This window comes from Aythya marila (genome assembly GCF_965140915.1).
Source record: "Aythya marila genome assembly, chromosome: 3".
Taxonomy (NCBI): domain Eukaryota; kingdom Metazoa; phylum Chordata; class Aves; order Anseriformes; family Anatidae; genus Aythya; species Aythya marila.
This window is the reverse complement of record NC_139044.1, coordinates 67,652,631-67,679,297: the sequence shown is the minus strand read 5'-3', so window position 1 is coordinate 67,679,297 and position 26,667 is coordinate 67,652,631. Positions and strand designations below refer to the sequence as shown.

At 36.4% G+C, this 26,667-nt stretch overlaps 1 protein-coding gene across 1 annotated transcript in view; it reads right to left on the bottom strand.

Annotated features, from left to right (window-relative positions):
• Positions 1-26,667, bottom strand: part of GRIK2 (glutamate ionotropic receptor kainate type subunit 2) — a gene marked incomplete at its 5' end in the record, with an annotated part of 393,079 nt that overhangs the window by 158,926 nt on the left and 207,486 nt on the right. The window contains 3 exons of the mRNA XM_082757228.1: positions 13,229-13,342; positions 23,139-23,246; positions 24,411-24,554. Of these exons, the coding sequence (XP_082613354.1) occupies positions 13,229-13,342; positions 23,139-23,246; positions 24,411-24,554 (366 nt within the window). The remainder of the gene's footprint in view (positions 1-13,228; positions 13,343-23,138; positions 23,247-24,410; positions 24,555-26,667) is intronic.

Below are 26,667 nucleotides of genomic sequence, written 5' to 3'. Positions count from 1 at the left end.
TTTTAAATTAACCTAAATTGGTACACTATCATGATAAACCTCCCTGTAAAAATAATTAAATTAAAAGTAAAATAATCTTAGTTTTTGGTTATATGTCTCCTTAACAAGTTATGTACATTATATGAGTTAATGCATATGTTATATACAAGTTAATATCAAATGCATTATTTGGATGAACATAGTAAACCTCTTACAATGCATTAAAAGTGTTATTAGCAACTGAATAAAAACAAAATTTTAATTCAAACCCCAAACATCAAACACTCTAAGTATCTGGCTTTACACTTTTCTTGATGTGAGCTCTTAACTATTTTCTTAATGTTTTCTTAGGCAAGGTATAGAAAACCGACAGGGAGAAAAAAATCAAAGTACCTGCTTTCTGCTGCCTCGAGTCATAGCCTGCCATTTTCAAGATTGTGGCAAAGCCAGACTCAAGTTAACTCAAAAAGCAAATTCTTTGTTATGCTGTCCATGAAAACTGAATTTAATTTCTTTAAACGTTATATTCCTATGTATAATTTAGCATTTGATGTGACTTTTCTGCATAAAGTGATATGGAAATAGGACAGTAAGCAATTTAAAGTAACCAGCAGAATATTTATAATTATGGGAAGAAACTTAACATTTAGGAAAATGTATTGTTTTTCCATCTGCTTGTTGATACAGGATAACCATCCTTAAACACAATGCTGAAAGGAAACATACGCAGAACAAACGGTAGTGTTTTCCACTATAATATGGTAACAATCCTCAGTTTCTATTTGTCGGGTTGAACACATGACTCAGTCTGTCCTCATGCTTTAGAGAGGCTTTTTCATTTTATACAATAATAAAAAATAAGCACCAAAGAAGGTAAGATTAATGGTAATAGATTCAATTACTGCACCAGATACAAGTCTCAGTGAATAATCGGATAAACTCTCCAGGGTAACTTAACAAAATTCATACTGCCCTGTATCTCCACATCAGCATTCAGTGGGGTTAAAGGCACTTCATTCTACAGACATCTGACAGCTTTAATAAGAATCTGTCAGCATCATTGATGTAAACCTCCATCTTGAGGAGTCCTATGATTTACACTTCTTTATCTGCATAAAAATGGAACTTTGGCATGTAAGACTTCACCCAAAATGCAAAGAAGAAAGCATGGAGATCATTTGCTCTAAGAAGAAATGTGTTCAGAAGATATGTGTTCTTATGCTGCCTCTTATTTTTTTTCCTAAAAAAAAACAAAGAAAAAAAAAAAAAAAACAAAAAAAAACACCACTATTGAATGAAGACTTTCATACAGTTAGCAAGAAATCTAACATAAAATAAATTGCCCAAAGAAACAACCAGGATATAATGACAGAAACTTATCGAACAACAGATAGGCAAATGACTCCAGTAGAACTCTTCTAGATGTAGTTCTGACAAGAATGAAGACCTGACTGAAAATATGACAGCTGAAAGCAATTTAAGTGACAAGGATCATGGAATAGATCTTTACAAAGCAGACAGAGTGACAGAACAAAACCTATGTATGAAAACAGCTGCTAATATACTCAGATAATTGATATGAAATATTCCACAGAAGACAGCTGTAAGGAAAACAGTTTTTCAGGTGAAATGAGAATTCTTTAAAGCCCAAGATGGGCCAAGCAAAAGCTATGCTAAGACAAAATACAGAAAGTGTAGAAAAAGGAGCAACAATACTCATCTGTGAATTCTTCACTGAACATGAAATGCAGAAAATGTATGAAAGAAGTGAAATGAAACTCAGTTCAACTGACGAAGAGAAAACCAAACAAAAACCTCGCGCAACTAGTAAATATCAAAACAAAATATGGGAGAATTAGCACTGTATATAAATGATAAAAGCAACATTCTAGAAGCAAAGGAAAAAAAGTCTAGGAACTAGTTTATCTGTTGCCCAACAGGAAGAGAAAACATGAAATGACATTACTAAGATGGTCAAACAATTTGATGATCTTCCTGTGCCTGTTTTCTCTGAAAAGGTTATGGTTGACCAGGTAATTTATAGAATTAATATTAGAAACACAATAAGAAGATGTTAAACTAAAATAGGGAAAGATAACTTCAGAGAGTCCTTGAATATTAAATATTTTCAGGAAACTTTGTACAGTAAAATGCCATTTTTAGAAAAAAACGTTATTTTAATCTTAGGTGTATTATAAAGTATTAGAGTGTATTATATCATTTTGTGTTAATATAAAGCTAAGAAACTATGGAGAAGGGAGGAAGCTAAGGAAAGTCATCACATCATATTATACACAAAGTCATGTCATTCTTCCTAAAAATATGAACAAAAATTTGTCTGCCTGGAAACGTGCACTTCATTAAAAGAGATTCATTATCAATCTGGAAAGTAGTAATACATAATATTCCTGTCTAGAGTAAAGATAAATATTTCCACTTGTTCCCTTGTTTTCAAAGAGGAAACATGATAATTGGATGTGCATTCACACCACAACAGGGATAAAATCAGAATTCAAAACGGTAAATTTCAGAAAATAAGAGCAATTAAAAATACAGCGTCATTCAAAAGGAATTAATGAATAATTTCAGATGAATAACAAATTGCATGAATTCGGGAGGAAGAGAGCTGATTACATTGCAATTCTACAAAATTAAGTTCTAGATATTATAGGGTATCACACACTAGACATTGACAACAATGTCACACTATCAACTGAGAAAAGACCAAACTGATATCCTTGGATTTGTTTTGAGTGCATGTTTGGATTAGAAGACCTATAGAGGATCTTTCCCATCAAAATTGATCTTTTTAAAATTTATTTTTGACACTATGAAAGTTTGAGTTGCTGTACTCCATACAGTTTTGAATACTGCACTTCAATAGAAACATGAACCAAGATCTACAAAAAAAATGATGAGGAATGACCAAAAGAATAAAGTGTGTTTTTATTATTATTTAAGGAAGAATATACTGATGGAAGAGTGATCGAAGTTCTTCAACACATACAAAGAAGAATCAGAGAAGTTATTTTCTGTATATGGGACAAGAAGTAATGTCCTTAAACCCTTACAAAAAAAAAAAAAAAAAAAATCAGGTCAGATTTTTAAGAGAAACTTTCTAATGGTAAGTATAATTAAGTGCTACGGTAGGTTATCTAAGAATTTGGACAGTGTTGCTAGCAAAAAAAGAGGAAATAAACCAGCTACCTGATAAACTGTTTTTGCTTTGGAAAGAAAATCCATCATCCAATAAACGAAACACTAACAATTAAAAAGCTGTCAACTTCAGATGTTAAGTTCTGTGGTTTTGGAGTGTTCAAAATGTCTGCTATTTCTTTACCAATAAAGCAGTAAAGAAATCACTTTTTTATCCACCAATCCTAATAGTATATTATATATACTAATAGTAATTATATATATTAATATATAATATATATAATATAAACTATAATATATACTATAATATACTATATATATTTTACATATATACTATTACTATTATATACTATTACTATATCGGTAAAGAAATCAACTTTAACCATATACCAACCAGTACACCAACTTCAAATATATTTACTTCAAATAAATACTTCAAATATGAGTATTCTCATACTCAATAAAATTATTAGCTACAGTTTAAATTATAACATTTCTAACTGAAGATGCAAAAAAAACTTAAATGTGTGCTTTCCAAACAGGACAGCCAAGCAGAACAGCTTTTGTAGGCAATATGAAGTTCCTATCTAGCTTGGAATGCTCATGAACACAGACCCTAGACATTTGCTCTCTGAATTGCTCAGATATTTACTGCCACACATCCCCCAGACTACCTGGAATCAATTTTCTTGACAATAGTTTTATTTCCTCCTAATCAATGCAATCCTGTATTACATGGAGTGGAATTTAAATGTGTGTGATATCAGGGAGGCAGTATAATTGTCAATGCATGTTTTTTATATCTCTTTTACTCAGGAAGGACAGATGGATTTTCTTCACTGAGTCATCCAGCTCATCCATACATTATTGCATATTTTCCAGCAACATCATTACAGTAATCCTCAATCACTTTATAGTCTGCTGATGCTGTTTTACACTTCATTAAAAAAAATAATCTTGTAACACTTTCTAGAACTAAGGGTTCCAAGTCCATATTCTTTGATTATCCTTTACGCTGACTAGCTTGGGTAAGGCTTACGATAGTCTCTATGCTACTATTTAATAATTATAATATTCTGTTATGGAAAAAAGTTTTTGATGAGAAGTATCACCAATGAGTCATATTAATACTCTCTTAATACTTTCACAACCCTTACTTAATGGTTCTGTTTTCCTTATAGTGTCTTCCACTGTCCAAAATATTTTATTTTTGCCTTCACAGATTTTACTTGCAATACAGTACATTTCCTCATTTAACTTTGACAGGATTCAACTCTGATTTATCAGAAAGTGTTTCAAGGGTGATAGCTCTTATGTATCCCAAAGGTTTTTCAGGTTCTTCTCTTTCTTCTCTAGCAATATACAAAGCACATTCCAAATACTGAATATAGTATTTATTTTGGACAATTCCATACAAAGATATGCTTTATTTGTTCAAGTTTTAATTATATATTACAGACAAATATTGTCACTCAGGAAAGTGCCTACGCCCTAGATATATGACCACCATAGTTTCTTGGTGGATTATCACTTCCACAAAAATTTTTCACATGGACAATTATCATCCATTTATAGACACAGTATTTAAGCTGACTACTTTTCAAAGACCAGCAACTGTTTGATACTTATTTTAATCTTGTTCTCTTGTTCAAAATCCTCCATTGTTAGTTCTTCAGTTATACACTTTCACATTCAGTATAACAGTTATTCACTATTAGTGAATTTGAATCATTAGTTTCTCCTTACCAGGGAGACTAGAGTTAAAAGACTGCCATACTTAATTAACATTTCTGTCATATGTAAGGAATACACAATAGGCTTTCACAGTTGGCAGTCAAAATTCAAGTGGGAAAGATGAAGAAATCCGCTAGCTACAATCAATGTGATAAATTACTAAGACATCTTATTAGTCATTTAAGGCAGGATACTCTAATCAAGAAACTATTACACATAAGAAAACAGTAAAGTAGCCTTCCTCCAATATACTATTAAAGAAATTCACTATGAATATCCTTATTTTAAATCCTGAAGTTTACTTCCTAGTGTGACCTTTCGGGTCATGAAACACATAAATTACTGCCTGTACAAATGAAGCCATAGCTATTCTTTTCTGCAGTTTCACTCCTCATTTTGTCAGACTTCACTTCCTACGTAGAAATAGTTTTCGTTATTCTCCTAAAAATTCACTTTTAACTTTGGCCAGACTTGAAATAAATTCAACTACATCCCAGAAAATTGTACTAAGTTTCTACTCCAGTAAAGTAAAATGGGTACAAATAGATTCCCATTTCAAGCAAAACTACTTCACTCGATAAAACACAGAATGTGAAATCACTGAACTGTTGCAACACTGCAAACTGTACTAACATTTTTTTCAGCTGAATAGAATCATACTGTCTTCATGATACAAAAAGAATATGAAAGACATTATTAGTTCTTACTGTAATGGAAAGCAAAACATTATTCTATTATAATGTATCTTAAAAATTCAAGAGACTGGAGGAAAAACAAAAAAAGAAAAAAGAAGGGGTGTTAAAAACTGATCCTTGCAGCTATCAAACAGTATATTTTTATTGCTAACATTTTAGCAGAAAGTAATTGAAGCTTCAGAGAATTATTTGAAAAAACATTGTTTGGGATGATGTTGTAAACCTGGAATCCACAGAAAGTACTTCTCAGTCATTATCCTGAGATTTGCCATCCTATACAGCCATCCTACCTTCTGTTTGCAACCAGCCATGAGAAAAATAGCTTTGCTGACCATTTTATATGAAGTCAAACTTACTTTAACTTGTGCCAATGATACTACCTTTATTCATTACACTTATTAACCTCATCTATTTTTCCATTTATGCATGAAATACAAACAAGAACTGTGACTGAGCATATCTCTAAATAACTTGCAAGTCTGTAGGCACCAAAGGTTATTAGAAGTACATAGATGTTATGTTGGATCTCAGGACAAGGATATTGTTCAACCTGATCTTTGTTGCATTTTGAGCACATATAATATACATATACGCTTTACTTTTCAGCTACATCTTCAAGAATTCAATCAGTTTTAAAGTATGCACTAGAGGCTGAAGACAGGAGCGGAATTGAGGCAGGGGTGGAAGTAAGTTCAGAAAAGAGAGGGTATAGACAAAGGATTTTGAGAAAGGTATGGAAGAGACAAATAGACACATATTAAAGAATCACATAAAAGTAGTTAGCAGTGACATTGTGAGCCTGGTGAGCTAAACTACCCCAGGCTGAGAGTTCTTTTCACAGAATCATCTAGGTTGGAAGAGACCTCCAAGATCACCTAGTCCAACCTCTGACCTAACACTAACAAGTCCTCCACTAAACCATATCACTAAGCTCTACATCTAAACATCTTTTCAAGACCTCCGTTGCCCTTTTCTGGACTTGCTGAAGCACCTCCATGTCCTTCTTGTAGCAAGGGGCCCAAAACTGAACACAGCATCCAAGGTGTGGCCTCACCAGAGCTGAACACGGGGGGACAATCAGTTCCATAGACCTGCTGGCCACACTGCTTCTTATGCAAGACAGGATGCTGTTGGCCTTCTTGGCCACCTGAGCACACTGCTAGCTCATATTCGGCCAACTATCAACCAACGCTCCCAGGTCCTTCTCTGCCTGGCAGCTTTCTAACCACTCATCTCCCAGCCTGTAGCACTGATTGGGGTTGTTGTGCTCCAGGTGCAGGACCCGGCACTTGGCCTTGTTGACCTTCATACAGTTGACCTCAGCCCATCAGTCCAGCCTATCCAGATCCTCCTGCAGAGCCTTCCTACCCTCGAGCAGATCGACACACGCACCTACCTTGGTGTCGTCTGCAAACTTCCTGAGGGTGCACTCAATCCCCTCATCCAGATCATCGATAAAGATATTCAAGAGGACTGGCCCCAGTACCAAGCCCACAAGTGACTGGCCTCCAACTGGATTTAACTCCATTCACCATGACTCTTTGGCCTGGCTATCCAGCCAGTTTTTAACCCAACAAATCGTACACCAGTCCAAGTCATGAGCAGCCATTTTCTTGAGGAGAATGCTGTGGGAAATGGTGTCAAAAGCCTTCCTGAAGTCGAGGTAGACCACATCCACAGCCTTTCCCTCATCCACTAAGCATGTCACTTTGTCATAGAAGGAGATCAGGTTTTTCAAGCAGGACCTGCCTTTCATAAACTCATGCTGACTGGGCCTGATCACCTGGTTGCCCTGCAAGTGCCACGTGATGACAATCACAGAATTGTCTAGGTTGGAAGAGACCTCATGATCACCTAGTCCAATCTCTGACCTAACACTAACAAGTCCTCCACTAAACCATATTGCTAAGTTCAACATCTAAACGTCTTTTAAAGACCTCCAGGGATGGTGACTCCACCACTTCCCTGGGCAGCCCATTCCAATGCCTAACAACCCTCTCAGTAAAGAAGTTCTTCCTAACATCCAACCTAAAACACCCCTGGTGCAACTTTAGCCCATCCCCCCTCATCCTGTCACCAGGCACGTGGGAGAACAGACTAACCCCCACTTGGCTACAGCCTCCTTTAATATATAAGGTTGCCCCTGAGCCTCCTCTTCTCCAGGCTGAACAAAACAAGATAATCTGCTTCATGAACTTCCTGGCACTGAGGTCAAATTAACAGGCCTATAGTTTCCCAGGTCTACCCTCCAGCCCTTCTTGTAGATGGGCGCCATGTTTGCCAGCCACCAGTCAACTGGGACATCCCCTGAGAGCCAGGGCTGCTGATAAATGATGGTAAGTTGCTTGGTGACTTCTTCTGCCAGTTCTCGCAGTACCCTCAGGCGGATCCCATCCAGCCCCGTCGACTTATGTACATCTAAGTGCTGTAGCAGGTCGCCAACCATTTCCTCATGGATTATGAGGGCCACATTCTGCTCCCCATCCCCTTCCACCAGCTCAGGGTACTGGGTATCCAGAGAAAAAGTGGTCTTGATGCTAAAGACTGAGGCAAAGAAGGCATTAAGCACCTCAGCCTTTTCCTCTCATCACTAAGTTTTCCCCCAACATTCAGTAAAGGATGGAGATTCTCCTTAGTCCTCCTTTTTGTGTTGATGTATTCATAAAAACAGAAAATGTTTTCTTTAACAGCAGGTCCCCCCTCAGCTTCCTCTTTTCCAGGCTGAATAAACCAAGTGACCTCAGCTGCTCCTCATATGTCTTCCCCTGTAGGCCCTTCACCATCTTCATAGACCTACCATTTCCCTGGGGAACCCATTCCAATGCCTGACTACTATTTCTGAGAAGAAATGTCTCCTCATTCTAACCTGAACCTCCCCTGGTGCAACTTGAGGTCATTCCCTCTTGTCCTATTGCTAGTTATCTGCAAGAAGAGGCTGACCCCCAGCTCTCCACAACTTCCTTTCAGGTAGCTGTAGAGAGCAATAAGGTCTCCCCTGAGCCTCCCTTTCACCGGACTAAACAACCCCAGTTCCCTCAGCCACTCCTCATAAAACTTGTGTTCCAGACCCTTCACCAGCTTAGTAGCCTTCCTCTGGATGTGTTCCAGGGCCTCAATGTCCTTCTTGTTGTGAGGGACTCCAAACTGAACACAGTACTCAAGGTTCAGCCTCACCAGAGCAGAGTACAGGGGGATGATCAGCTCCCTGGTCCTGCTGGCTACACTATTCCTGATACAAGCCAGGATGCCATTGGCCTTATTGGCTTCCTGGGCACACTGCCATCTCATGTTCAGGCAAGCATCCATCAGCACCCCCAGACCCTTTTCCTCTGCGCAGCCTTCCAACCACTCTGTCCCAAGCCTGTAATGTTACATGGGTCTGTTGTGGCCAAACTGCAGGACCTTGTATTTAGCCATGTTGTACCTCATCCCGCTGGCCTCTGCCCATCAATACTATCTGTCCAGGTCCCTTTGCAGGTCCTTTCTACCCTCCAGCAGATCAACACATCCCCCCAGCTTGGTGTCATCTGCAAACTTACTGAGGGTAAGTACATACTCACTATTTCAAATAAAATAATGCAAGTTTAAGTATCACTACGCAAAGTCAATCTGATACACACAGTATGTGGACTCAGACCTCTCCAATAGATAGATGTTAAAACATAAATGTAATTGAAACATCCTAAGTTATTGAGTGAGTTTCTTACAGGATTTTGCAGGGATAGATCCTTGTCCCAGTATAGTTATCACTGGTCTAGAAGAAATTATAACGTGATTGCTAATGAAATGTGAAGATTACACAAAGGCTAGTTGAGTAATGAGTAATTAAGAGGACAGGTCACTAATACAGACAAGACTATATTCTGGAAAGCTGTAATTCTAAACAGCAATTAGGAAAAATATGAAAATTACCTATTAGTGGAATGTTTCAAGAAAAAAATCTAGGCAGCACATCTGGATACGATATAACAGAAGCATAGCTGGTTCAACTAGAATTGCTAAGATGCATTTTTTGACGAGGCACTAGTTTTGATATACATAAAAACAGAAAACGAGGACACTGGGAAGAAATGAAAGACTGGAACTCTACAAAACATGCTTTTACTTTAACAGAATATAAGAGTTTGATTAAAATTTTATAAAAAAAAAGACAGACAACTAAGTGATACGCTCATAAACCTGTGCAAGAAAAAGCTGTGGTAAGACTACTGTTCTTCACATAACGAGAACTTGAAAGTCAATAACAAACATCTGAAAGTCAGTCACATTCTAAATATGTATCAGTTACATATTTTCAATTAGTGGCATAACTTAAAAAAGGTTTATGTTTTTTGTTTTGTTTTTGTAAATCGCCACATAAAAACAGATCTTACACATAATCAAAAAGTTACTCACCAGATGTAGTAATAGACCTTATACATAATGAAAAAGTTACTTACCAAACGTAGTAATACAGCTTACATTACAGAAAAGGTTAGACAAGGTTGTACATTGGCATTGTATCTCCATACCTATGAAAATTTATTCTAATCAGAATATGTTAGTAGCTAAAACTTCCTTATTAAAGAATAAAACAGTTGCAAAGTTCTGGTAGTTTAACACCAGTAGGTAGCTCAGCACCACCACACGGCTTTCTGACTCCCCCTCCTCAACGTAACAGGGAGAAAAAATAAAATAAAATAAAGGCCATGGGTTGAAATAAAGACAAGGAGATTGCTTACCAGTTACTTTCATGGGCAAAACGGACAATATAAGGATATTCACATAATTTGTTGTCTATGGCTAACAGATCAGAGCACTGAGAAATAAAAAGCAAAATAAAAACACTTCCCACTCGTTCCCCTCTTCTACCCTCTCCCCTCGAGCACTGCCAGGGGATGGCAAATTGGAGTTACGGTTGGTAAGTAATGATTCATCTCTGCCGCTTCTTCACCTTTATGCTCATCCCCTGCTGCAGTAAGGGGTCCCTCCCACGGGATGCTGTCCTTCCCAAACTGAGCCTGTGGGGGCTGCCCACAGCCAGCAGCTCTTCAAGTAACTGTTCCCACATGGCTCCATACCACAGGGTCCATATGTCAGTAGCAAACGGCTCCAGCATGGATCCTCCACGGTTTACAGCTCCCCCCAGAACCCCTGCTCCTGTGTGGGCTCCTCTCCATGGGCTGCAGCTCTGGCCTGGGACCTGCTCCTGCGGGGGCTCTCCATGGGCCGCAGCCTCCTCCAGGCCACATCCACCTGCTCCACTGGGGGCTCCTCCACAGGCTGCAGCGTGGAGATCTGCTCAGCCAGAGCACGGGCCTCTGCAAGGTCTGCAGGGAACTTCTGCTCTGTCATCTGGAGCACCTCCTGCCCTCCTTCTGCACTGATCTTGGGGTCTGCAGGTCTGTTTCTCTCACAATTTCCTCTCTCCCGGTTGTTGTGCAACTGCTGTTCCACAGCAGTTTTTTCCCCTTTCTTAGATATGTTCTCACAGAGGCGCAAACATCATTGCCCTTTGGCTCAGCTTTGGCCAGCAGTGGATCCTCTTTTGGAGCTGGATGAAACTGGCTCTGAACTGACATGGGGAAGCTTCTGAATTCTTCTCATTCCACCTCTGCAGCCCCCCTTCTACCATAAGCTTGCCATTTAAGTCCAATAAAAGATGTGGATTATTTTTGGATATCTGCAAACTTACAATGGTGGTGACAGCCAACAAAGACAGCAGATGCACTTCTGGAAAATGTTTAATTTCTTGCAATTAAAATTGCTATTTTAAAGTTATGGTTTGGAAATTACTGAACATTTATTTCTATATAACTAAATACACGTAATTGTAAGGAAGTCAAAAACATCTCATTCACCAGTGAATTTGTCAGTAATGGTAATGAAAAAGAAGTTACTTGAAATGTTTCTTCTGATCTATGATAAAATAATTAAATCTGATTAAAATTTTCAACTTAATTATCAAGCAATAACTCTGATGAAAATAAAAGATGAATCATAAAATCTTTTAGGTTGGAAAAGACCTCTAAGATAATCTGATCAAATTTTAACCTAGCACTGCCAAGTCTACCACTAAAACACATCCGTAAAAAGATGTGCAGATGTGATGTTTAACTTCTTCCAGGTAACTCAATCACTTCCGTGGGCAGCCTGTTCCAATGCTGTACAACTCTTTCAGTGATTTTTTTTTTTTTTTTTTTTTTTTTTTTTATCTAATATCCAGCCTAAACATTCTCTGGCACAACTTGAGGCCATTTCTTCTTGAACTATTGCTTGTTGCTTGGGAGAAGAGATGAGCCCCAACCCCACTACAACCTCCTATGAGGTAGTTGTAGAAAGTAATAAGGTGTTCTCAGAGCCTCCTTTCCTCTAGGCTAAATAACCCCAGTTCTGTCAGCTGCTCTCTACACCCTTCACCAGCTTCATTGCCTTTCTTTGGACATGCTCCATCACCTCAACGTCTTTTAGTGAGACAAAACTAAATACAATATTCTAGCTTTGGTCCCACCAGAGCTGAGTACAGGGGGACATTCACATGGGATTTCAAGACACACATTTCTGATATAAGTCGGGATGTTGTTGACCTCCTTGGCCACCTGAGCACCCTACTGGCTCATATTCAACCAGCTATTGACCAATAACCCCAGGTGCTTTTCTGCTGGCCATCTTTCCAGCCACTCTTCCCCCACCTTAAAATGTTGCATGGGGTTGTCATGACCCAAGCACAAGACCAATGCTTATCGTTGCAGTACTTCATATAGTTGGCCTCAGCCCATTGGTTCAGTCTATACATATCTGTCTGTAGATCCTTCCTACCCTCAAGGTAGGAACACTCCTGCCTGTTGGTGTCATCTGACAACTTAGTGAGCGTACTTGATCCCCTTGTCTAAATCATCAATAAAGGTACTGAAGAGATCTGGTCCAAAACTGAGGCCTGGGGGACATCACTTGTAACCATCCATCAGCTGGATTTAACTCCATTTACCACAATTCTTTAGGCCTAGCCACCAAGACAGTTTTTTACTCAAAGTGTATGACTGTCTGAACTGCGAGCAACTAGTTTCTCCAAAAGAAGGCTGTAGAAAACAGTATCAAAAGCTTTACTAAAATCTAGGTAGACTACATCCACAGCATTTCTCTCATCCACTAAACAAGTTAGCTTGTCACAGAAGGAGATCAGGTTAGTTAAGCAGGGCCTGCTTTTCATAAACCCATGCTGACTGTGCCTGACCACCTGGTTGTCCTGAATGTGCCGTATGATGGCATTCAAGATGATCTGCTCCATAAACACTTCCTACTTTCCTTAAAGTATCATATTAAGTAGCAAATGAAAGCAATAAATTTTGTATGGCTAATAGCCAGACTACATTGTTTGAATCAAACAAGTTTTGTCCTCTCACATGGTGCTGAACTAAACTGTTTTGTCAATTATCCAAACATTTAGTCAATAATAAGGAAACTGAAATTACTCATCAACTGACACAGTTCTAAAAGGATAATTTACTTAAAATTTCGATGAGAGTAAATACCCATTACCAACTTAACAAATGGAGTTCATTCATGACACAGAAATTGCTAAGTAACTGTAACATATATTACAGACTGTTCATTACTGATGCAATTAGTATAGCATGTTCTTTCAGTTTTCCTGTATTTCTGGAAATGTAGATATAGTTGCTTACCAAGATGGTAGTAACAATTAAGGAGCGATTGGACAGGGAATCCGTGATGTTTGCTGGTTTTCCTTTCTGATTCTCTGTCATGTTAAGGCCACTCGGTGGATCCCAAGTTCCAACCTATAAAACAGTGTATTACTATGTAAATTGTGCATTAATTACATTTCAATGTCTAGAAAATAATGCTTTAAGGAAAAACAGATTGCTGCAGACAAAAAAAAAAAAAAAAAGATTGGTAGCACTTATTATTCACCCCTGCTCCGTTATCTTTTGTCATTACATTGAAAGTCTACTTTTTTAATATATGATTATTATATATTATATGTATTATATATTATTAATCATATATTAATATATGATTAATATACTTCAGACTGTTTCGTGAAGTGTGACATAAGGGGAAAAATGATGCACGTAATGTCTACAGCCACGCTGAATACTTAATTTTCCTTTTAACTTTCATACTTCAAGATAAACCACATTTGAAGATAACTCAGTAGTTGGGTGGAAATTCATTTGCAGAACATAGAGCATCCTCTCTACAGGAAGAACCAATCCTTTTTTCTCATCAGAGAGAACAGAGGGGCAAAAGATGTTTTCGTACAAATGTAACAGGGAAGGCTGAAAGTGAAATAACTGATTTCCAGATAAATGTTCAGTATATTTATCTTTTGACACTTTGTACCTTGAATTTCTTACTCCAGTGAAGTCTATAGGATTTTTATGTAAGCCAGGGTTATGATTTAAGGTTCAGGTCAAGGACAATCTCATGTACTAAGCAGTAAGTAATGGGTCTTATGCTTATATCATTCATCTACAATTTCATCACAATAAAATGAAAGCAGGCAAGCAACAAATACATCTGGTTTTAGACATCAGATTTTTTTTGTATTACTACACTGTCTAGAAAATAAAAGCTTTTTTGTTTTTAGAAAATATTTTAAATATTACTTCAAATACTCAGCAACATTTACAATATGAGGTAAAAATTCTTTAAAATTGAATACAGACAGTAATTCAATAGTTCTGTGAAGTACCAGGTTTTATTGTGAAAATATGTATATACATATGAATGTATATGCATACATATAAATACATACAGAGGAATATTTGTCAAATCTTTCAAACTGATTCCTGAGAAACTGCTTTTAAGCAATTCATTACTAAGTTTAAGACAGTTCAGTGTGGCTTGAATAAAAAGAGTTTAGTTTTTAGAACTGAGCATACAGTGGAGTATGAATAAGCAGAAGCTGTAAGAGAGAAAAGGCAAGTCTGATCTCTTTTTCTACTACGTCCTGTTCCTCAGGAACATTTTGTCTTTCTTCTTTGCATATAACACTCGGTTACAAGGCCCACTCCTTTGAATGGATGTGATTCTTAAATTTTGGCTATTCAGTACCTCTTATAGTAAAGAAAGAACTGTAAAGGGAAGAAAGGGGAATACATGCCTCAAATACAATTGGAAAATAACATCGAACACATCATCTCAAAGCAGTGAAATCAAAGCTTGCTATTAAAAAAAATTCATTTACTATTTTATTTCATTTTGTGACTTGAAAGGTTTTTAGAAACCCAAAACAATCAGCCCTGCAGTATGGCCACAATTAAGAAATTGTGAAAGGATTGAGAACTTTTTGTTGCAATATTCTGTTAATTACAGCAATAAAAGTGTTCCTTCTACTTTGAAGAAAGAGCAAACTAGGAAAATAGACTAATAAGGAGTAACAAAGACCAGAGCTTGAGTCTGTCCCTGCTGTTTTATTCACATAGTTGAACCTAGACTAATCTCCCCTGTAAGATTCAGTTTCAGTAACACGAGTAGCACAAAAAAAATTCAAAGGGAATGTCATCACCTTATTTGATCATTTTCAAACCCCAAATTCATTAAATCATTTATTTTATTGTGCTGTTCATAATTCAGATATATCTGGGCAAAAGCCAATACATTATTAATTAAAATACCTCTTCCCCTACTTTTTAATACAGTTATAGCCACAAGCAAATGAATACTTATCAACTATTAGATTTTGGGTTTTACCTAACTACATCCATCTAGACTAATAAGAACTATCAACTGCACAATTTTAAAAAGGAACTTTTATCTTGATAAACTATTAACTTATTTTAGAAAAATAATGTAAAAGTACTTGCATTGCACAAAGTCATATCTTTTTTTGTAAATCAATCTAAGAAATGGAACAAAAGTAGGATGTTCCACATAGTACATCTTTTGCATATTATTAATGAACTCAAACACTTATGCCAGGCATTCTGATGTACTATGTGGAACAGTATCACATATACATCTCTTCAAAACTGTTCCTTCTAGAGAAAACAGTGCATAAACAATGCATTAAATTCATTTTTTTTCCCTATTCTTAAGCACAATGCTTTAATTCTAAAATAGTCTTTGAACAGAACAGAATTGCTAACCGGTTTTCACTAGAAAATTAAGAGTACTTAAAATGCCAAAAATGTTGAAAAAGCAAATCAAGGTACTACATATAACTTCAATTCAAACAACTTGCAATTTACTTCTACTGCATCACATCTATTTCCAACAAACTTTTAAGTTCTCCTTAAAACTGAAACAACCTGATACACTAATGTACACGGTAGAGAGGATGTTCACATAGCAAATACAGTCACAGGGCAACTGTCTGATTGTCCCCTTGTAAGTTCGACATAGCATTGAAACAGAAACTTTTCAAAGGTTATTGAAGAAGTAGTAATGAGAAGCCTGATTTCCCAGCCTTTGATCCCCAGTTCTTCCATTTAAGTGCCCTAAATAACTAGATTATAAAATAAGCTTGTATACAAATAAAAAGTTCACGTGTAACTATTCAGCTAGTTAACAGTTTTAAAAGAAGTGGTAGCTTCCTTTTATCCCAACAGAGGTACAGCAATTTCTCTCCTCTAGCATGTCTAAAGCACGTAGAATCATACAACTGTTAAGGTTGGAAAAGACCTCCAAGATCATCTGGTCCAAACATCCCTCTACTACCGATGTCACCCACTAAACAAAGTCTTTAAGACTTCCTTAAACACCTCTTTCTGCTTTAAAATAAAAATACAGTTTTCTATTTAGTAAAAATCTGCTTCAAGTCATGCTGAACATAATTCAGCAAATTATTTATGAAAAAAAAATAAATTATTGTTTCAATTGAGGGAAAAAGTTTGAAGTTTCTGTAGTAAAATTCAAACTTTCTTCAAATCCACTACCCTTACCAAGATCAATCCAATATAATTCAACATCACCCCAAAAAAGAAGCATTGTACATTCCTGCAATTTAAATTTGTTGAGCTTATACATACTCCAAATTAGTTTACTATAAGTCTGATGAGACTTATATACACAAACATTTAATACATTAAATTAGCTTTCTTACTTCAGCATGTTTGAAAAAATAAATTTATGAATAAGCAGGCTTTCTTTGTCATTACTTTACTTCAAAACTCCCCTAAGAGAAGGAACTTTTATTTCTGAATTTGAGTCAACAAAAACTGTACCTACTACTCACAGTGAAGTGCCATAAGCACTTCAGGAAGGATCATTGCAGTGGTACCAATTGTCCATCTAGGGAGCCACTATCACAGTTATTCAACCCCCAAATAATTGAGAAATGTGTCTTTCATTTCAAAAATGTCTTTCCCATTTGGGTATTGCCTCAATTATTTTGCTTTCTTAAAGTAAAATAAAAAATAAAAATAAAAAGCTACTTTCTCTCTGAGAGATGTCACATTAATACATTTCTGGTTTCCATAAATCTGGTATTTCACTTGCTTCTTACACCTTTCACAAAAGCTCCTGTTTATGCCACTTGCTGGTTATGTGTTGTTTTTGTTTGTTTGTTTTCTTTTTTCCCCATACCATTAATAAAGATATTAAATGAAACAAGATTTTACACTGCTATCCTGGACAATAGATTACAACTCATTTTGTCATCTATCTTTGTTCTATGTATCAGAGCCTAAGCAAGATTTCAATCCAGTTGTTAACCTCTCTATTCAATAAATGTGATTCTTTTTCAGTGACAAATTTTCATATTAAATGTATTAAATTCAGGTATGTGTTATCTCCGTGAAGCATAAGATAATTTGCCTCATGATGTGACTTCAGTGCAAACACTGATTGATTATACTTTGAGTGATAATTTGCTTATTACACCAGATTGCCACAGTTTGGGATTTTTGCTGTACTGATTCATAAATAGTTGCAGTCTGGCCAGATTGACTGTCAGTAATTTTATTTTATTTATTTATTTTTTACCCTACTTTAGCAGCACTTGAATCATCAATTAATTTTGTAATTTTCATCTTCCAGGAAACTACCATTTTTGTCAGGATTTCTTATTTGGAAAAAGCATACTTGCTTTTTTTTGTTTTGTTTTGTTTTTTGATTGATGCCTCATTATGACCCCTCATTCAAGAGTTTCAGGAACAGGTAACTCAGGCAATCTAAGTTCTCAGAAGGCTTTTTTTTTTTTTTTTTTTTTTTTTTAAATGTGATGAGCAATTTCTCTGTCATCAATGAGCAATGGTTACACCTAAGATCTTCTACAAATATTTCATAATAATTCTCTTCCCTCCTCTCCAGAATTTTGGTTTTGTTTTCAAGAAATCATTTTTTGTCACAAAAAAAAAAAAAAAAAAAGAGATTGAAGTTGGAATTGTTGGGTTGGGCTGTTGTCCGTCACATAAGAAATAATTCTACCATTTTTGAGAAAAGGTTAGTTGAAATAATAGCTATTTCCAATATGGAAACATGACAAAAATATTGCAGATATAATTCTCATCTCTCCATCTTCCTCCATCCAATTAAATAAAGAAAATTATTTAAGAATTCTAACTACATAGAGATGCTTGACAAGATGCTGGTTTGGGAAGAACATAAGGAACATAGGAAAGCTTCCTGAAGAAATAAGAAAACATAAAGAAAGGGAATGGAAAGAACAAAGAGATAGAGAGGGACATGTGAAGAGATATTGGAAAGGGAATGGGAAAGGTGGAAAGAACAATAGAGAGGGAAAAAGGTAAAGAGAGAAAAGGGTGAAGGAGGAAGAAATATTGTTTTTATGTGGAAAGGGTTTGGTAGCAGGGGGGATACAGGGGTGGCCTCTATAACCAGAGCCCAGCAGTTGCCCCATGACATTTCAGAGCCAGCTCCAACCAGCTCTGCCAAAGCTGAGCCAAAGGGCAATGATGTTTGCGCCTCTGTGAGAACATATCTAAGAAAGGGGAAAAAACTGCTGTGGAACAGCAGTTGCACAACAACCGGGAGAGAGGAAATTGTGAGAGAAACAGACCTGCAGACCCCAAGATCAGTGCAGAAGGAGGGCAGGAGGTGCTCCAGATGACAGAGCAGAAGTTCCCTGCAGACCTTGCAGAGGCCCGTGCTCTGGCTGAGCAGATCTCCACGCTGCAGCCTGTGGAGGAGCCCCCAGTGGAGCAGGTGGATGTGGCCTGGAGGAGGCTGCGGCCCATGGAGAGCCCCCGCAGGAGCAGGTCCCAGGCCAGAGCTGCAGCCCATGGAGAGGAGCCCACACAGGAGTAGTAGGTCTGGGGGGAGCTGCCACCTGTGGCGGACCCCTGCTGGAGCTTCTGTGGTACGGAGCCATGTGGGAACAGTTACTTGAAGAGCTGCTGGCTGTGGGCAGCCCCCGCAGGCTCAGTTTGGGAAGGACAATATTCCATGGGAAGGACACCACGTGGAGCAGGGGCAGAGAGGGACTGAGAAGGAGTGGCAGAGATGAAACATTAGGGACTGACTACAGCCCCTGTTCCCCTGCACTGCTCAGAGCAAGGAGGTGGTAGAAGAGGGTGGACGGGGTGAAAGTGTTTTTAGTTTGCTTTTAGTTGCTGACTGTTTTGGTCTGCTAGCAATATGTAATAAATTTCATTCATCTCCCTATGCTGAGTCTGTTTTGCCCACGATGATAACTGAATTATCTCCCTGTCCTTATTTCAGCCCTTAAGCCCTTTTCATTCTTATTTTCTCCCCCTTTCCCTTTGAGGAATGGGAGTGAGAGAGTGGCTGTGGAGGAGTTCAGCTGCACAGCTGGGTTAAGCCACCACAGCAGGGAGAGAAGGATTTGGTAGAAGAGTGCAGGAAAAAATGTGTATGATGGGGAGATGGAGCACAATGTGAAGGAAGGGGAGGGAGAGAGAAAGAGAAGTGAATGAGATTTGGAAAGGGAAGGGATGGGGAGGAAAGGAAAAACAGAACTCTCACATGAAAGAACTGGGTAAAATATATTCTCTCTACTGGGAAGCATAATAGTGTTTGCGTTTTTTCAGAATAAGCGACTTTTTTTCAAAGACATTTTTAGTTCAGGTTGATTTCTCTTTCTTAGTAAAATAACCTATAAGAACCAAATACTAAGCAAATCAGACTATAACTTAAGCATATAGCTTAAGTTTCCTTAATGGAATCATCATAGAATGGCTTAGGTCCAAAGGGACTTTAAAGATCATCTAGCTCTGACCCCCCTGCCATGAGCAGGGATGCTACCCATTAGATCAGGTTGCCCAGGCTCTCATCCAACACCTCCAGGGACAGGGCATCCACTACTTCTCTGGGCTACCAGTCCATTTTTCTGAGCCACCATCCTTCTCCTAATCTGCTATCACTACACCCTACAGTAACTGCTCTGCTTTTGCTTATATGTATCTTCAAACATATAGCATTCCGCGTTGTTCTTTGCCAACACTTTCCCAACTCCTAAACTTTTCTAATTATAAGTAATTCTTACTGTTCTTTCCAAAGCTTATCAGAATATTTTGTTGAAGAAGTAATATTATCACATCCCTTTAGAGTCAAAATGCACCACAAAGGCAGTGATAATGCTCCTTTTCTCTGAGCATTCATATACGTAGCTCAAGCACACATTGGATGTTTTAAAACATCCATATCCTTTTACTATGGTTTCTGTTATGGTCTCTCACATACATTTTTCATTATTACTACTTCCCAAGTCTGTGTTTTAGATTACTGTATTTTCTGTTGAATTTTATTTTCTTCACATATTTCTAATCTCTGTAGACTTTTTTTTTTTACTTCTGTATTTTCAGCGGGTTATGTATTTCCTAATATATTGTCAACTAAGAATTAACATGCTTTTGTGTTTCTTCCTTTACATTGATATGGAAGGTAAAACAGACGTAAGGCAGATCCAGATGGAAGATACTATTCCTTTAGCCCACTACACATCCATGATGCAGCATCTTACACCAATATTCTCCTGGGAAATTTCCAGTCCACATACTTATTAACAAAAAATTGTTAATGAAGTCAACTTTTTTTTTTTTTTAGTAAAGTTGTGAAGTAGTATCAGATATGTCACTCAAATGCAAATATATTACACTGTCTCAATTCCTTTAATTGTTTTGCATTTCTGCCAGAAATTAAGTACACTGTGAAGATTTTATTTTCCCAAAAACCCATGCTGCTTGATGGTTCTCAAATGCTGCCTGACATCCATATTGTCATCCTATATTTCAGAAACTTCCTTTTCTCATTTTCAACAGCTTATCACTTCCTTATATGCAGACTCTTCAGCCACTAGTGACTTATTCAGCTATTCCCATGTCATAAATTCTTCCATTTATGTTTTCAGTAAGGAAGACAGGTTATATTGTTCCTATTGTTCTCATAAACAAAACATATTTGTTTTGCAAATTTAATCACAATAATACACTGTCTTTCCTTAACTTTGCATAACACCCTTCATGGAATATATCATACATAATAAGACATTTTAATATCCAAGCATTGCTTCATGTTTTAAAATATAGTTTAATTCTATAATCACAGGTTTTCCACTGGACCTTTTTGAAAGCAATATTACCTATTTAATTGTTCCAAAGCAAGCTCACACCTTATGAACTTCTTTGAAATCTTCCTAATAAGAAAACATTAATATCCCAAAACAAATATTGGGAAAGAAAAAAAAAAAAAAAAGTAAAAAGGAAATAGAACTCTGCAGCATAGTGGTTTCCCTTAATTTCTCATTTTATTTGTCAGTACAATATTGCCTTAGGGCAATAGAGGATAAAACTTTATCTGAAGATGAAGGAAAGCATGATGTTTACAGAACACAGAAAACCTCACCTAAATACCAACCATACAGTAAATAAAATGTAAAAACATTGCCCTGCAGATGGAAACCTTTGTCTGCTGATCATAGCAATGCACTAACACTGACACTGCAGCCTCCTGTATTTCCTCTCTATACCAGGTTGGCCAGTGATGAAGGGAAACATGATCTTTCTTCATATCATTGTGGTAGGCCAAATAGATGTGGGTGTTCCCAAGGCTGTTAGTTCAAATCTCAACAATATTGGGATTCAAAAAAGAACACTTTTCAATCTTTCAATCTCTCCCTCTATCTGTGTACAAGAAAAAAATCATGTCAGAAGATAGACAAACCTGTCAGGCTGCTTATTCTTAATTTTTAATGCCCCTTTACAAATAGAAAACTTGTACTCCGAGAATAGAAGTTTTCTTAAAATACAGAGAAAATCCAAAATTATTTTATTTCTTTCTTTTTCAGGCAACTTTTCCCAAATTAGTAAGATACAAAGAAAATACAAATACTTATACCTAAATGTTTAATCACAGGTGATGGGATTGGAACTGTATCTAAAAGCTAAACTCAATATAGATCAAACTATATTAATGCATGTTTCAAGGTCCAACTGTCTACTCCTCACCAGGTTCTCTCAAAACTATGGATGTGACTAGAAGCATGCAGTTAAGAGGCTACTGTCAAACCCCAGATTAGCAGCTTTTACTAGAAGATTTTGAAGCCAGGTATCAGGCAGGGAACAGGCATGCTACATGTAATACATTAAATATTTTTGAAAGCCTGTACATTTTAATACCTTTACATGGAGCCTCAATTTAAAAGTTGATGTTAAATTCCTGATTTATTTTTTAAATGGGTATTATTTGTATGATGTACAATGGCAGCATGAAAATTTACTTGCAGCATTAGAAGTCATTTTTCAAGTCTTGTTTCCTGAAATTAGGTTTAAGAAGTAGGTATGTAGAAAATGTATGCTTTTCAGGATATTCTAAGGATTCCTCTAATATTTTTCTCTCAGGTCTGTCTCATATTTCAAGGCAGATCTTCTGAATCCAAAAATGTTATGGTTGTGAACATTCAAATTTGAGCACCTAGGTATTTAGCGCAGCACTTCCACTTGACACCGAGGTGAAATGTGCTTGGCAGGTCCCCTTGACTCTCTGAAATCTGACTGAATTGAACAATGTTTATCCATTTGGTATGGCATTGTCTGAAGAAAGTCACACTAGCATTTGGGAAGAGCATCCTTTGGAATCAAACACCTAAACGTATAGCCCTATTTTCATAAGCATCCAGAAACAATGAGCCATGGTAAAAGGAAATATAGATCTGGAGTCTCCTACATTTTTGAAATGAATACTACTTATTTGGTGGAATTTGCTATGTAATGACACAATTGTCTGGCAGGCGTGCACAAATACTAAGAGGAAAATTTGAATGTTTTTAATTTTAATGGTACTGAAACACATAACAAAATCACCATGGGGAAAAACATATTGCACAAAAAGTATTTAAGTTGTCAGAACTAACGTTTCAGCTTTACTGCCTTCTTCTAAGAAAAAAAAAAAACAAAAACAAAAACAAAAAACAAACAACCCTATACGCAAGGTTTTTAGTCAGAACTATTTTTGAAAAGAAATTTCAAAACCAAATATATTTATTCCCATATAAAATTTCATTTTGTTGTAGATTGTATATAAATGTTTGTTTTTTTTTTTTATCCAGAGGAGAAAAGAAAATAAGTTCCTTTTGTGAGATTGGGGTGGAGGGGGCAGGGGAGGGTAAGTTTTTATGTTTAACGTCACTTTAGAAATAAACATCTTACACACCTTTTCAAGACCTTCTTCCTTGAGGCTGATAACATCTAAATCAAAATCTGTCCTTAAGCCATTAGATTTGTTGAAAGTTATCCTGCCTGTGAGGCCTTCCCAGTGAGCCTAGAGAAAAAGAAAAAAATTATAAATAACCTGTTCCTATATTTCCCCAGAAAGAAAAATGTTATCAAATTCTGTCAGAATGGGAATATTACTTACCTAAATGTTTTACACTGTGGCTGATTTAAATATATATATTTCATATTTACTTCTTGCTAATTAAATTAACCTTTTTTTAATCTTCATAGACTTTTTTTTTTAAATCAGTTTTCCATGTTAGCCAATAAATTCTTCATTTCTCCACTATTCATGCATGCATTTCCAGTTCCGTTTCCCTGCCCTCAAGCCCTGAGCTCTTCTATTAACTCTGGATTTCATTCTTCTGCAAGATGCTGAGAGTCCCCATGCTAAGATACCAAAAATTGAGGTCCCTGAGCCAGTCTTCCAGAGTTTATTCCTTACTTACTAATTTAATTAAGTGGAATATCCTATTAAAATAATAATAATAATAAATAAACTTACAGTCAGCACGGTTCTTAAACTATACTGAACTAGAGGAAGAAGTATGGAAGACAAAGTTATCATCTTAAAATCAATTAGTATTAAAAACAGGATTATATTCCATTGCAAACATTTATGTTTATGTATTTTGCATATTTAGAATGAGAAACTAGTAGTTATTTACAGTACAAGAATACTCTATTTGAATATTCTATAATCTTTAGCACCTTAAATCTCCTAAACTTTATCTAACCATATCTCAGAAGTATACTTGGAGAACAGTGCCATATATATTTATCATGGCAAAAGAAGTGAAAATTAGAACTTCATTCTTGGCCTCTTTAAACGTACACTAGCATTTAGTTGCTGAATTTTCATAGTTAGTCTATGGTTTAGAGTCTTGGTGGGTTGTTTTTTTTTAATACTACAGATGTTCCAAAAACACTCACAAGTATCCACAATTAAAAGTTTTATTTAGAATGCAGTTATTTCACCCTTTTATAATTCTAGTTGGAACAAAGTATATCATACACAGGGCTGGAAAACTTGTTTGATAGATAAGACAACATTTTTATTTGCATTTTCTTTAAACATAATAAGCTAATAGTCTCACTGCTAAAAAAAAATAAATAAAAACGCAGAATTCAAGTAGAATTAGAATAAAATGAAATGGGAGTTGGGAGGAAGGAAAGTAAGGAAGGAGGATATATTTTGTTAGTGACTTACCTCCTTAATGAGACTCATAAAGCGGGTCCCAAAGCGCCATGGTTTGTGGCGATTGCACTGTAGTGAACTGACAGTCATCTGTGGGAACTGCTGGACAGCCACTGATACCACATGAACTGCATCATACATTAGAGCCGCATCCGTCTAAAATTAGAATGAAATCAGCATTATGAGCACAAAATCAAAACAAGTGACAATCCAGCAGCGAGGGAACGAAACAAAAATTTAGCACTGCTCATTACACTACAGGGAGAAAATGATCTGATTGTCCAGCACTGTGACAGCCTGATTGCCAAGTCTCATAGAAGCATCAGGACCTGTAGTCTCAGTTCTTCTCTTTTTAAAGCTGAAATAAGGGCCCAAATATCAATTTTATAGGATCACAGCAGGACACCAGTACCTCTGATGACTCACACCACCTTAAAGAAAGCAGTGTTTTAGGAGGCTGCACTGTATGCATGCAGGTTTGACTCAAGTCAGTTATTTCCATCAGTGAGAAGAAAAAATAGATTAGCAAAGTAGCAAGACCTTGGCAATGAAGGGAAGGCTAAGGAAATAATCATTTTCCATTTGGAATTAGACTAGAAACAATCCCAAAGGTATTTTACAGATTCATTTATAAGTTTTTATAGGTATCAGTTTTAATCCCTAAGACAGACCTACACGTAATCGGTATCTTCTACAAAGCAGTGGCAAATTAGAATTCCATTAAACTCCACATTCATTTTAATTGTTTTCATGTCCCATTCTAAATAAATGGGCTGTTTAGTCATGGTATATGCTAACTACTGTTGTATTAGCAAAGGACAGAAGCAGCCTCCCAGTACATACTGTACAAAAGAAACTGAAATTTTTCCTCTTCTCTTTGATAAACAGAGACAAAACTTGGAATCAAAAGCAAGAGAGGACCTTAGATTCTGCTTGTAGAAATAAATACTATGCCATCTGCTCAGTATACCTTAGAGAAAAAGGACCTCTTTCCCCTTCTCATTCATATAATTAGCGAGCTGTGAAATTAGTTCTTTAATGGACAGGAAACCTGGAGATTATTGCACTTGTCACAATACAATACAATGCAATACAAAAATAAGCTTATATAGTGCCTTTCATGCAAATGCATCCCAAGACTCTTTACAATAAAATTAAACATAAAAATGCAAAAGAGCTCTACCATTATAGCCCATAAAATACTGTTAAAGGGGAAAATATACGTTTACATTTAAATTGCTCTCCCAGGGAGAGATTTCAAAATTCAAACAGAAATAAATCCCAATTTTAACATAGCTACTATAATAGGTTTCAATGATCTCAGACACCAAGCAGTTTATACAGACACTCCAAATCAGCCAGAAAATATTTTTGCTGCCAAATTGTTCATTATCTTTAAGGCATTAAAGTGCTTTTAAGGCAAGCTAATATCTGACAAGGAGACAGCAAAAGTCCCAAAAGTCAGAATGACATGCTGAATAAGCATCATACAAAGCTTAATATTCTAGTACTTGACAGAAGTTGGAGTCTAGACAATAATTTAAAAAATAAACTATAAAATAAGTTCAATACATAAGTCTGGTTCAGAAATGAAAACAGTATGTTTGGGGATTGTTTGTTTTATGTTGCTGTTTTTCTTTTTTGCCTTTTTTTGTTTGTTTGTTTTTTAAATCAGCTTTACTTCTAAACACATAGTCCTTGCACCAATGGTTGAAAATTGAAATTGCTATAAAACTTAAGCAAAATCATTCCCATTAAGAAGCAACCAGAAGTTTAAAAAAAAAACATTAACTGAATAATTAGATATAAATTTGGACATGAAACCAGTAAGACTCATCAGCAAGAATCAAATGGACATTACGCCAGATGCAGAGAAACATGGCTTTTTGTCAAATTCTATAAGCCACTGAGCTGGAAATCTGTAGGATGAAAAGACAGTCAACTCCAGTGGAAACATTAAAAAAGCCATTGCAGTTTTGGAAGTAATTTGAATCCTGTTAATATTCTTCATACTCAACTGATGAATATTGCTTCACCGGAAATAAAGCTAAAGCAGAATGCACTTATAAATACTCACAACATAAACTAATCACTGGCTAGAAGCTGAGTGTCCAATTTGGTCTTTAGATGCTGCAAGATAAATCCATTATTTACATAGGCTGATCTTCCACAGTCCACCTTGCATTAAAGTTAAATGTAGGCTTAATTGTTTGTACTGAACAGATAGAACCGCATGCTCAAAAATATATTGGTTTAGTGATTCAATATC